Source organism: Diadema antillarum, unplaced genomic scaffold, assembly GCF_040938485.1.
Source record: "Diadema antillarum isolate AM-2024a unplaced genomic scaffold, OU_Dant_1.0 seq00000533_RagTag, whole genome shotgun sequence".
NCBI lineage: Eukaryota > Metazoa > Echinodermata > Echinoidea > Diadematoida > Diadematidae > Diadema > Diadema antillarum.
Genome location: NW_027271484.1, coordinates 1,188,480 through 1,201,641, shown reverse-complemented (window position 1 = coordinate 1,201,641; position 13,162 = coordinate 1,188,480). Strand labels below are relative to the sequence as shown.

General features: G+C 37.6%; 1 protein-coding gene across 3 annotated transcripts in view; it reads right to left on the bottom strand.

The window, feature by feature from the left end:
* Positions 1-7,054: 7,054 nt before the first annotated feature.
* Positions 7,055-13,162, bottom strand: part of LOC139734588 (phosphofurin acidic cluster sorting protein 2-like) — a 115,748-nt gene continuing 109,640 nt past the window's right edge. For 2 of the 3 annotated variants that reach the window (XM_071645372.1, XM_071645374.1), the window contains exons 17-20: positions 11,088-11,220; positions 10,102-10,337; positions 9,053-9,163; positions 7,055-8,054 (exon numbers count right to left, since the gene is read on the bottom strand). In XM_071645372.1, coding sequence (XP_071501473.1) covers positions 7,936-8,054; positions 9,053-9,163; positions 10,102-10,337; positions 11,088-11,220 — 599 coding nt within the window. In that variant the 3' untranslated portion in view covers positions 7,055-7,935. The remainder of the gene's footprint in view (positions 8,055-9,052; positions 9,164-10,101; positions 10,338-11,087; positions 11,221-13,162) is intronic. The other variant, XM_071645373.1, reaches the window with a different exon arrangement.

The window sequence follows — 13,162 nt, the reverse complement described above, 5'->3', positions numbered from 1 at the left end:
CAGATCACAAGAAAGTTTTATTCTACAACGGATACAAGAAGAAATGAATATCACACTTTCGGATCAGTTTGCAATTTTATAATTTTAATATCTTGTTAGAAATGCAAAATTTGATTAATCAGTAAAACAGGTGAGCAAGACATGAGCAGATGACTACATCATATTATGGCCATCCTCAACAGACAGGAGCTCAAAGCACAGAACTTTCACAAGAAATGCAGTTTCACTCCGTAAATACGGAAGTCTCTTCAGTCTACCCATACCGGTCAGGAAACAGCACAACCAGGGTTTGTTGGCGATTTGAGTAAATACCTGCATGCTTGGAACACATGTTCATGTGTTTATGTCAGCAGCCCCCCTGCTCTGTACACAGAGCAGAACCTTATTTCATGAGATATTTTCATCTGCAGTTTAACTGTAATATTTCAATGCTTTTTCAGAGAAAAAAAAAATGCTCTGGTTTAAGTGATATCCAACCACATTTCTGAAGAAATTAGTTAATAGGAGTTGTGTGATTCCAGACAGCTTACATAGTTTATGGTTTACCATGAAGAAAAAAAAAGCCTGTTCTTTGGTACCAGCCTCTTAATGTCAGAACAGCTCATGACGTAAACATATCCTTCTAACATAACACATTCACAACCAAACTGCATACAAAAGAATAACGATATATCGTTCCATTCATGGACAAATATTGTATAAACCTGATGGCCAGCATCATAAAATTTTAATCGACCTAGAAAAAAATGTATAAAGATGGATATAATATAGAGATAGATAGATAGATAGACAGTCAGATAGGCAGCGGGATAGCTAGATAGATAAATGAAAGAAGATAGAGAAGAAGAAAATGCCTCTGGATTGTTTTTATATTCATTCCAAATCTACTTTTTAAAGTATTATGCACTGCACACTTCTGTAAAAGTCTCTATAGTGGATTTTACACAACATATTCATTTATGAACTGAATATATCCAGAATATCTTTTCCCCCTTAAAATCTCTGTTCTGAGATGTACAATCACCATGTGATATCGGCAGAATAGATGATTTGGCATATCACAGTTCTTCATTACTGGTGAGTGGAATCATAGAAATTGTCTCCCTCTGTTCCAATCATATCTGATTTAAGTTACAAGTTAGTATAAGAAACTTCTCTGGTCCCCTTTAAATTCTTACACCAACTAGACCAACAAAATTCTCTGGGGTGACACACGTTCGGTACAGAACAGAAAGCTTGTTAATCACATACATGTTTTTATGGAGAGAATAAACTACTGGACCAGTCGTATTTCCTCTGCCAGTTCTTTTGAATACACAAACTACACATAAAGCGATATATGAGGGGCAAGGGTAGCAGAAAGTGCCCCCCTTTTTTTCTTGGTATGAATACAACGACTACCTCATAAAATTGTTCATAGCATATTTCGCATTTAAACCAACCAAACAAAAAATGCATGAAAAAAGGAAACATGCTAAAAACATAACAATCACCAAACATTGACAGCTGGAAACTTATCTTCCCAAGCGAAGAATAAAATGTCAAAAACAAAGCAAAGAAAGTGATTTGTCTGTGGCTGATCTTCTTCATATCTTTCTAATCCCTAAACTACAGCAATTTGATTTTTTTCCTTGATGTTCAAACCGTCACTTAAATTAGACTCGGTGACATGAATATGGTCAATCAGTTCCTCTTTCTTTTCTTTTTTTGACACAGCATGATTCATTCATGACTTAATGTCGATACAAAAATGTCAGAAATCACAATAAACAATAAGATCCAAGCCCTTTAACTTGGCCCAGTGATTTTGAGTTCAAGCATTGTCTGTCGATTTGATGGTCATTGTACATTCTCACCATTTTCATCTGATTGGACAAATGCAAAGTAAAACAAATGAGACAAAAAGATGTTGGACCTCTTAACAGGGACTACCAATACCTGAAATAACCTACAAAGCTCTGAGAACTCAACTTTTGAGCAAGGAACACAATCACAGAGCATGTCCATAAAAAAAATTACAGCAATGTCATGAATTTTGGCTTGACCTGGGGTGGCCTCTTCTCGACCAATTTGGATGTACATTTTGGACCAGGATGACTTGCAAAATCTAGTCACTTGTTCCTTGACATGTTTCTGACAACTCCGGAATATTTTAATCAAAGTTCATGACACAATTCTGCGAACAGATAAACACACATTACAAACAGACGTTCACAGGCAGTGAACATAACCTCCTTGGCCAAAGCAATTGTAGGGACAAGACTGGAATGCATAGAATTCAGTCTCCAAAGGGACCACATAGAGATCAGAGTCTTGTTGTTGTTAACCCTCTGAGACTTCAGAGGATGGCTACAACACATTCCCTGGTGGACAAAGATTTAAGGTGAGTACATTTTTAGGCATGGAGAAACTTACAATCCATTACATTTTGCACCATCAGAGCTTTTCCTTTAACAAAAAAAAAATAATAATAATAACAAAAATAAAATAAAAAAATAAAATAAAATAACCCAACCCTGTCTTTTGCATACAAATTTCTTCCCCCGTGCCTCCTTTTAACAAGCCAAGCAACAAAGACAATGAAATAAGTATTCTGCTGTCAAATCCAAGCCTAAGATTACAAAGAAGAAAACACATTACACAGGATATATATGGGAAGACTATCACTTGGTCGCTGGTTCGTTTTACTCTTCAGACTTGGTATTTGCAGATTTAAAAAAAAATTCTTCATCTAAGTTTTCACATGCACAGCAAGCTCTCTCGTGTAAATACGAGCTTGCTGCCTCATTTTTTTCGCTCTCTCTGTGGGTATGAACAGACAGTTTAGAACTCTGAATTTCATTTCTGGAAGTTGATAGTTTATGAAATCAATTCTAAGACACACAATCCGCTTTGTTGGTGTTATCTGTTGTGTGGCAAATACTGCGGTTGTGAGCTTAATCAACATGAACAACAACAACAACAAATTGCAAAATATACTTGGGTATATCAGCCACTGACAACACTTACCAGACTGGTGATAAATTATGATTAAACAAAAAATATATGTTTGCTATGTACACTTTGATCAATTAATATATACTTTAACTTCACTGCATGATACACATAATATGTACAGTGATAACTGATTTACTGTGCTCACTTTACAGTGTGAATTACTGTTTAAATGCGTGTTACCACCTCTCTCTCAATAAACAACATATTTTTAATATATCCGACATACAATAACATCCTATGAATAATTTCAAAAACTTGTCATCAGGTATATACATGTTGATCTAGTGATCGTCAATTCAGAGAGAATATAACCATTTCAAACCTTGCTAAATACATATCATGAGTGTTAAACACATCAGTAACACATGTTATCATTCACAGAACACACAAATAAATAAATAGAAGCATCTATTAAAGCAAAGATTACATGCATACAAATCATTTGCATAGCACTCACAGATACCACAACGACAAAGTGTTGTAACATACAAGTTTCATCCCAACGCCAGAAATCATCCAATTGACTTTGTAGGAGGAGGCCTAGCTAGAAACTACAACTGCACTGGAGGTGTTCCCACAAATGTATGTTCAAACTAATAGATGGGCCAGGCCCCGTTGCACGTGATGAAAGCCTGATTTCACTCAGAGCCACACCCGAGTTGCATGGGTGGGCCAGAACCACGCACCGGCATGGATTCAACAGGTGGAATATAATCCTGGCGGTAGTCAAGTCAAATCTCATGGTCTGAATGTACACAGGTAGGATGTTGATGTCATTTTCTGGTCTGGATTCGTACAAATACTGTAACAGAGTAATGCAGTAGGCGGTGGGCATTACCAGCTTAACAACAGTTTGATTTAATCACATGTCATTTAGATGTTTAACCTTTTCACAGCTATGATGTATGATCACTTAAGAGGTTCAATAAGGAATCAGGTATGAATTGGAATGCTATGATAAGAACAGGCTTAGGATTCAATCATCTCAAACGAGAAGCTTGATCTGATTCAAAATTTTTTGCACAAACCTAATCATTTTTAAAAACAGATTAGGGGCATTAGGGAGAAAGAGAAAGAACAGGAGAGAGTTATACAGAGATTTTGGGATGTAGCCTACCCCTCTCCCTCCCCCCCCCCCAAAAAAAAAAACCCAACCAAAACAAAGAAATAGATAAGAAACGAAATGACAATAACTTTAATGATTGAAACTACATGAACGAAAGATTGCCAAATTACAACAAAACCAGTGAACTGCTCAATCTGAGTTGCAAAAAAGTAAAAGTAAATCTTGAAAGATGATTGTCAAATGGCAATGAGTTTCCTTCATGACCAGAATAAAGAGTTTGAGCACCTCACTCTCCCCCCCCCCCCCCCCCCCCAGTACATGTATACTGTATATATCAGAACATGGCTTACCATTACATACTTGAGATGCATACAACTACGTTGGCCAACAATCTGTAATTGCACGGTGGATGTTTCGGTAACCTCATGCTAAATGCACTTTGCCAATTACTGCAAGTTACACTTATCGACATGACCTCAAATTGTGAAACTTTAACCGTGCCTTTTGGATATAAAAGGAAATAAGAAGTCCACAAATGAGTTCAGTCAATAGGACACTGACTTGTATAATGGCTGGCTTATTTTCAAGCAAGAGCAGGAGGCAAAAGTGAAAAACAGAATTATTTTCACTGCCCGGAACTCTTTATTCTCTTTTCAGGTCTTGCTTTGTTTTGATTGTGTGTAAGCCTGTGTGTGTGTGTGTGTGTCTACAAACAAATCAGAATACAATAGAAATCAAACACATTAACAGAAAAAAAAGTATCCATCCTATTCCTGCTATCTTTTGAACATTTCACTTTTCAATGCATGATTATCCCTGCAATGATTGGAACTATCAGTACACAGTCACCAGATATTAGATGCATCAACTCTCTGCGACAGCCAAGGATCCACCGCTACAGTAGCGGCAAGTCACCTCTTGGGCTCATTCTGTCCTCTTACTGTTACTATTTACACTCTCATAATGGCAAGTTCATTGACAGATTCTCGGAAAACACACACACACAGAAGGAATCAGAGAACATACTGTTTCCTTAGCTTTGAAAAACAAGCACACAAGATCAAGATTTTATAACATTTTTTTTTCATTTTTTTAGTCATCATAACAGATTTGCTGGCAATTTTTTGCTTGCTCCTCCTCATATTTGTATCAGCCTTTTTTGAATGTTGATTTGACTCTCTTTGAGACAAAGAAAAAGAGAAGAGAAGCTGGCAATGTGCAAGTTAAGTGAGAACATTCACTTTCACCATGTACACATCAGCTACTTCCTCACACTCCACTCATTGCATCTAGCTTTCTACTACATAACAAAATGGGCTGTGACAAGCATGCTGAACTCACGAAAGCTACACCAATGCAGTGAGAGAAAGTCATTCTGATCAAACTTTTAAGAAACAGTAAACTATAAACGTGACAAGGACTTCTGAGAAAGGAGCTTGTGCATGACATAATTTCCCTGCACTACATAAGGTCCACACAGTTCAAACTCTTCACACAAATACTCTATCTCTGAGTTGTACATGTGTCAAATTTACAGATGTTTAAATAATTACTCATTCCATCCTATCTATCTTAAAGTCACTCCAAACCTCTATTTTTGAATCTTCACAATATAATGTATTTCTGCCAATATTTCTGCTCCATGGCTTTTTATGTTATGGTCAGTCATACTGAATGTTATCTTCTTTCTCCTACTATATTTGCTTTTTTATTCAACAGTATGACTGTACGCCACATTGCCACCTTGTTTCCTGTGGGTGAACTTGTGCTTTGCTTTATGATTACATCTGGCTGATGAAGTTGAATCACAAACCATAGCCATTGGCACAAAATTGATTACTCAGAACTTTCCATCGGGAGTTTATGAAAAAAGAACAGACTTCACAACTAAAATAATGGATTGTATCTTTATGGGACAGCTGTAAAGCCACTACATGTAAATTCACTCACTTATGTTGGCAAATTGTTTTACTCCTGAAAACAGCTGAGAATTTTCACGTATTGTTTTCTGCCACATATTGCACAAACCTTTGGCAGTACACATTTTACTGATTTTTTTTATAGTTTTGCTGTTACCATTGGAAACAATCCCTTCAAGAGCATCGATGCCTGGAACATGAAAAATCATGCCAGGGGAGCCTTCGCCCTTCAGGATGGTCTCCGGATGTCCTAGTGGTCAATGCACGTACAGAGTTGTGTAATTCATCACATATATATGCTAATTTTGGCACTGTCAACTATCATCCTACACTGAATATCCACTATGCCGAGTGGCAACTTCAGTCTGTCTGGAAGATTTTACTGTTAAGTTAACATCTGGATTCACTGCAACATTCGCTACAAGACTAAATTTTATCATTAAAAAGAAGAAGAAGGAAACCAAGAGAAAACTAGTATGAGATGACCCTTACTGTCAAGTGTCAAATTTGTATTAACAATTGCTACACTGCGTAATTATTCTCCATTGCAAAAGTTACCCACTCCACTCCCCCCCCCAAAAAAAAACAAAAAAGAATCCCAACAAAACAAGATTATCATTCTGTGTCCATATTTGTGATATAGCATTTAACAACACAATCACAACACAAAACAAGACAGCATATGTCAAATGTTCCTTTGTGCTTTGCTTTTTTTTCTCCTTCTCGTGCAAGGAGAGGCCATCACCTCCACCGATAATGCTATGGGGGGAAGCTATCATCAGACACTAGACATGATGCATTGTTTTCATTGGTACACAAATCCACTGCCCATCCAGCCTCTTGGAAAACAACACTAACGACACGCTATATCGATGTGGCTAACAGCCTTTTACTATATCCACACAGCAGTATTCAAAAATTACATCACATTCAAGCTGAGAAAAATAAAAGACAAACACCTTTAATTCTTGTTGTAACAACGATGCGGATTAATTCTCTTTCCTCTCTCTTATCTGGCAAGCTTCTGCTTTCATTTACACTTGTCACTGCTGAGTTGAAGCTAGTTGAAAATTGTATCACAGCATTTTGGCTTTAGCTTATAAGCAGCTTTGCACTTACATAGCTCTGATGTTTCTGTCTTTATTGCATTGTGTTGGTTTCATGCTGCACAGGCTATACTAGCACCAAAAGCAGAGCAAAAACAGAAACATGCACCTTTCATACAAAAAGAAATTTACAACAAAATAAGGATTTGCATGGAAAACATTATCTTTTCTTACACATAACAACTGAAAAATAAATTAATACTGATTCATAAGTTTGAAATTCCAGGTTTCAGAATTTTCTTTAAAATTTAACAACAACCCCCTCCCCCCTCACAAAAAAACCCAAAAAAACCCAGCAACAGAGAAAAAACAAAAACAAAAGCAAGAACCCAAGGACAAGGTTCAAGTGAAAGAGAGGGTTTGGAGGGGACAATGGCAAGCATGATGACATCAAATCTAATTGCATTTTTCCGTCTCAGTTTCTCCATCTCTCAAGATAGTCTTAACCTCAGAAGAGTCACATACAAACAAAGATCAACAGAAGGGAGTATCCCTTGGACACGACGCTCAGCTACCTAACGCTCGGCAGCTGATACCAGCCTCTTCAATGACCAGACTCATCTCAACCAACATCGTTGTCACAGTTACACCAAATACTGATAAGAAAAACACACTTCAGAAAAAAAAATCTGGCCGGTCGCTTTACGATAAATCTCATTGAATAAATTCACACATTTAATAAGTTACAATCAACAGTCTTTGCAAATTTTTCCCCCCTTTTTCTTCCCTGTTAACCAGACCATCATGTGTTGCCATGGCACCTGAAATGATGTAATGGTGAACTGGGCGACAACGCAATTGGCTCACGAATATTCTGCTGGACTAAGGCCTCAGGACATGTTGGGCCCTAGCAGGGGGCCTCCACATGGCCAAAGAGGGCCACAGGGAACTGCTTGATGTGGGTCTGCCATTGGGCTGAGAGCTGGAAAAACTTGACTCTCGACAACTCGTTGCCATCAATAGTAACTGTAAAGAGACAATAGTCACATACAGACATATATATGCATTTATTGTATGGATCGCACTTTCATTTTCTCTGATTAACTGAAAAATATCAAGTAAAAAAAACAAAAACAAAAACAAAAACTGGTAATTTAAATCCTCCATCAATTATGAATGATATTTTTTTGCCCATTTGGAATATGTTCTGCAAACTGTACTGTCCTGAAAAGACTTTGATAGCAACCATAGTCTCTTATCATAGTGATTTCACCCTACCTTGTTCTAAAGTAACTTTCACCTTCTGTTTGTAATCATGTATGAACAAACTAGAGTATGGGACATTGTTGGGCATTGAAGATGCTCCTCACTTTTCTTCAAATATATTCTCTGACATCTTATGCATCTTATATACACAAGGATAACAAAAAGATAAAAATCAAATGCCACCTAAGATGTAACCCAAATCCAAAGCACTACCTTTTCTACTGGCACTCATGTGTGCCAATCCTAATCAGTTTTTGCTAAGGATGCATTCCTTTCCTTCATTAATTTCATTTCATGATTAGTATGGATGCCTGATTTGTATTGACTACATAAATGATGGTAAACAAACAAGGAAAGTTTCCACAAGTTGCAAATAGTGCAATCATTCTCTAAATGGCCAACAACATACATGTCATAAAGCATCATCAAGCCTTGACCTAGGAATCAACACGGCAAAATAATAATGAATATTTATTAGGGATGTGAGAGTTCAGAGTTTAATCTGTTTTCCGACTTTTTTTTTACTCTGCCCTAAACCCAGTTTTTAGAGTTTTTTGGAAGTTCAAATGCACTGAAATATTCACAGTGGGGTTAATGCACTTCAACCTTTTTTTTTTTCATAAGTTTCAGATTTTGTCGGACTTTTTTCTGCAAGCATTCTCACTCTTCTGAATTTATGAGCAGCATTCATTCACAGTTAGTCAAAAGAATGGAGAGTGTCTGAAGGAGAGCAAAGAGGAGTGGGGTGACCACCCTACCTGTGAGAGAATAGTCCTGGGAGCGGGAGGTGCACACCAATCTGTGGATACCATCCACCGTCTGACTCTTCAGCTCTGGTACAGGGGGCTTCTTTCCAATCCTCATCACTGCTGGAGGGATTCATGTGTGGCAAGACAAATAAAAACTCATCACAAGTCTGAATGAGGGTGAAGAATGGCTGACGACTAAGCAGAAAAATTCCAACTGTACTTCAGATTAAAGTCTCTCTCCTTCATTTTCCTCCCTTCTCATGACAATTTACATTTACAACAGACAATGCAACCCAATGTCTTACATGTCTGTGCATGTTGCATTATCCAATATTCCTTATATAAAACAGAGATTGACTTTTCTTTACAATGCTGTCATTACTGCCAGCTCATGAATGAATCTACGGTCTGATCTACCGTCAAACATACCAAGGACCTGTTTTATGAAGAATTATAACTGATTATATAGTTGATTCCTATCATAAGTCTATGGCAGCCTGTGTGGTAAGGAAATTTATAACCGATTACATCTTTCGATAAACGGGGCCCAGATCAGGTATTAATTAACTATCAATGTTAGGAACAGAGAATGGGCATAGTCTGTGATGGTAAAAGATTGTTAATACTGCATTGCTTAATTAGTAGCTATATTCTGTCATCATCATATTTTATTCCTTTATTCATCTACTGTAAAAGTGGATATTTTCGCACGAATAATTTCTCGCGCTCGTCGGGGTAAGAAGAGTTTCGCATGTTTTTAATTCCGCGGAATCAAGTCATCAACTGCTGGAACATACAGACATATGGCAAACAAAAATATTCACATGCCTTTATTTTCGCACTAGTTTCGGGTTGCACGATATGCACGAAAATTTCAACACCGCGAACATTTCCACTTTTACAGTTTTTATTTACATATTTCTTCATTTATACATTCATTTACATATACAGTAATCAAAAATTTCTTCATTCATATACTTATTTGTATAATTATTTATTTGTGTATTCAATCATTCACTTATCTTAGTTTATTTCAAGGGTTACATGTAATAACTCACTTTTCTTGTTCTTCTCCTTGGTGACAACCACCATGGACAGAGCAGATGACCCTGATGGGGTCTCACTGGTGGACGGCAGGCGGTAGACGGTCAGTGAGCGGAAGGCTGTCTTGAGGGAGGACTTGTCCTTCTTACTGCCGGACATGGGCCAGTACTCAACTTGCAGGTCCAGCAGCTCCCCACCGCTGGACGTCGGCGGGCTGGTGGAGGGTGCGGCACCACCGCCAGTGCTGCTGCTGCTGGTGACACACATCCAAGACACACTCTTATCTCTTCCTACACCATAATTATTGCTCACTTACTATTGTACTTGGTATGAAAGTCTGTCATGCATATTGTGAGATTAGCAAGTTGCTATTTAACCCTTGGCATGCCTGGAGTGCTAATTGGCATAGAAATTTCAACAGCATTATACACATTGTCCACAGTCCCTGGCACAGAAAGGGTTAACTCTGTTGTTACCAAAGGGTGACCTCACTGTACACACTGACAATGGCATTTTGAGCTTGTGGGCTACAGAGGGTTTTTAGTACAAAGATATGGACTGCTTTTTGGGGGCATTGCTGGTACCACTATCCCACTTGTACATAGAATAAAAAGAAATTTTAAACTCTTTGTTCCCATGCCTAAGAGAGATGCCTCATCACACACAAGTGACGTCTATCAAAAGTTGCCTTTGATTAACATGACAGCAATACGTCAAATACATTGTATTTTTACCTAAAGATAGCTGCCTATGATTTGTGGACTGCGATAAGACTCTTCACAAGCTACATATTATATTCTTACATACTGTTGGTCCCTGTTACCATATGTAGTCTTCGCCAAGTCTTTTTTTTTCTTTTTCTTTTTTTGGTATGCTTTACCTACTTACGGCCTATACAGTACATCAAATCCCATACTGTCCCTTTATACTCGAACCATAAAGTCCTAATTGGTCGGCAATGTCTGTAATACTGCATTTTATTTGGTTCATCGAGACTCACCCCTGGGGGACTGTAGTAGTACTGACAGCTGGGCTTGGGGGCGGGGTGCCACCGTCAACCTTCTCCTTCGTGGCTGCAGGTGCAGGAGGACTGGACGATAGGACGGAGGCACCTGACACTGTATCCTCATTTTCTGCTTCCATCGAATGAGAAAATGATATGAGAGATGATACCCTCATTAGTCATCATGCTCACGTACTGAAATATTTACTTTGCCTTCAGTCCTTGCACTCTGAAATGACTCAAAGTGGACCATGCACTCTAATATTCATGCACGGACTTCCTACGATCTATCAACAATGACTAAAAACTGACTGATAACTACCCATAACTGTCAATTTTCTGACATCTCGCTGATCAAAGTTTAATCTATTCCACCTTTAAAGGTAGGACTTTATCGTCTATGAATTGACAATAAAAACCAGTGCATCTGGGCACACTGTGCTTAGTATCTAAACTAGAATATTCCATGTTGATTTCTGTTTAGGACTTTGTTGTGGTATCTGAAGCAGGTAAAACTAAGTAGTTTCTGTTGCATCACGTGCATTAATTCATGAAAATATGTACTTTTGTTTGATTAGGACATTGCATGTAAATACAATGCAGCTCTGCATATTCAATGACCAATAAAAAGTAAAGACCACAATACATTTTGAGTACCATAGCATAATGACAGCAGACATTCTGAATCTAAAATAGCAGGCTCAAAACATTAATGGGAGTGGAATTAGCCAAAATGACAAGATCTAGTTCGGTGCATGTGTCCCCTATGAATGACAAATGCCAGGAAAGATCTTACGCAGCTGATTAATTCTCATCCTCCTCAGTAATAATGAAAGGAAAACACAGATCAACAAATGTGACCGTGCACCTCAAAACGAACATAAAATCGCACACACTGATTTTGCGTGAGGACTGAAAATAAGTGAAATGGGTCAACCTAGCCGAACTTGACTTTTTCATATTTTCCGAAAGAGCAGGTCTTCTTTTACATTGTGCTAAAATTTGGTATCATAAAACGGGCAGGAAAGTGCGTTTTTTTTTAGCAGTTTATCTCGAACATTTTTGGTAGAATAGTGTGATTAGGTGTGTCTTTAGAATCCCTTTTTCATTCCTGAAAAACCTTGTCCACACTCTTCACTTTCAACTCTAATAACTTTTGAAAGGATAGTGCTACTGCTTTGAAAGTTGGCATTGATTATGGACAGAATGTGTTAATGAGGCATGCTTAATTTCAGTTTAATCTGATAATCCCTTCATTGTTGTTACTCTGGTGGTTTACTTTCTGTTTTTTGTCCCATTCATCACACAGCCAGCACGGTTTGGTAAAGATTAAGCGCTTGAATAGACACTGTACTTCAGAGCCTCTTTTCTCAGTTCACACTTTTCCTGAGTTGTGCTTTCTTTCCAATATTTAGATAGGTTAGGAGAGTCCATTTGATTTGAGTTATACATTATTTTAAAGCTTAAAGTCTGCTCTTTCAGAATATGGTCTTAACTAAAAATCCATGTCTGGCGACTTTTTGTTTGTTTTGAGGTACAGGGTCACAAATAGTCATGGCCATGAAGATTTACACAGTGAATTTCAAAGAGTGTGTATTAATATTAAAGGACAAGTTCACCTTCATAAACATAAGGATTGAGAGAATGTAGCAATATTAGTAGAACACATCATTGAAAGTTTGAGGAAAATCAGACAATCCGTTCAAAAGTTATGAATTTTTGAAGTTTTTGTGCAGTACCCGCTGGATGAGAAGACTACTGCAGTGTATGAATAACTTGGATGTCACATGCGTACAACAATATAAGGAAAATATGAAGAGAATTTCACAAAGTTCCATCTTTTGAAAAAAGTACACATTCCCCTGACTCGTTACCGACAAATGTTATGGGTAATATTATTCCCCCTGCCTTTAGAAAGAGGCAAGTCAAGTGCACTTTTATTATGCCAAAAAAGTGAAAATATGTTGAATTTTCTTTTACATTTTCTTTATACTGTTGTACGCATATGACTCACAAGCTGTAGTAGTCTCCTCATCCAGCGGTTCCAACACAAAAATTTAAAAAATTCATAA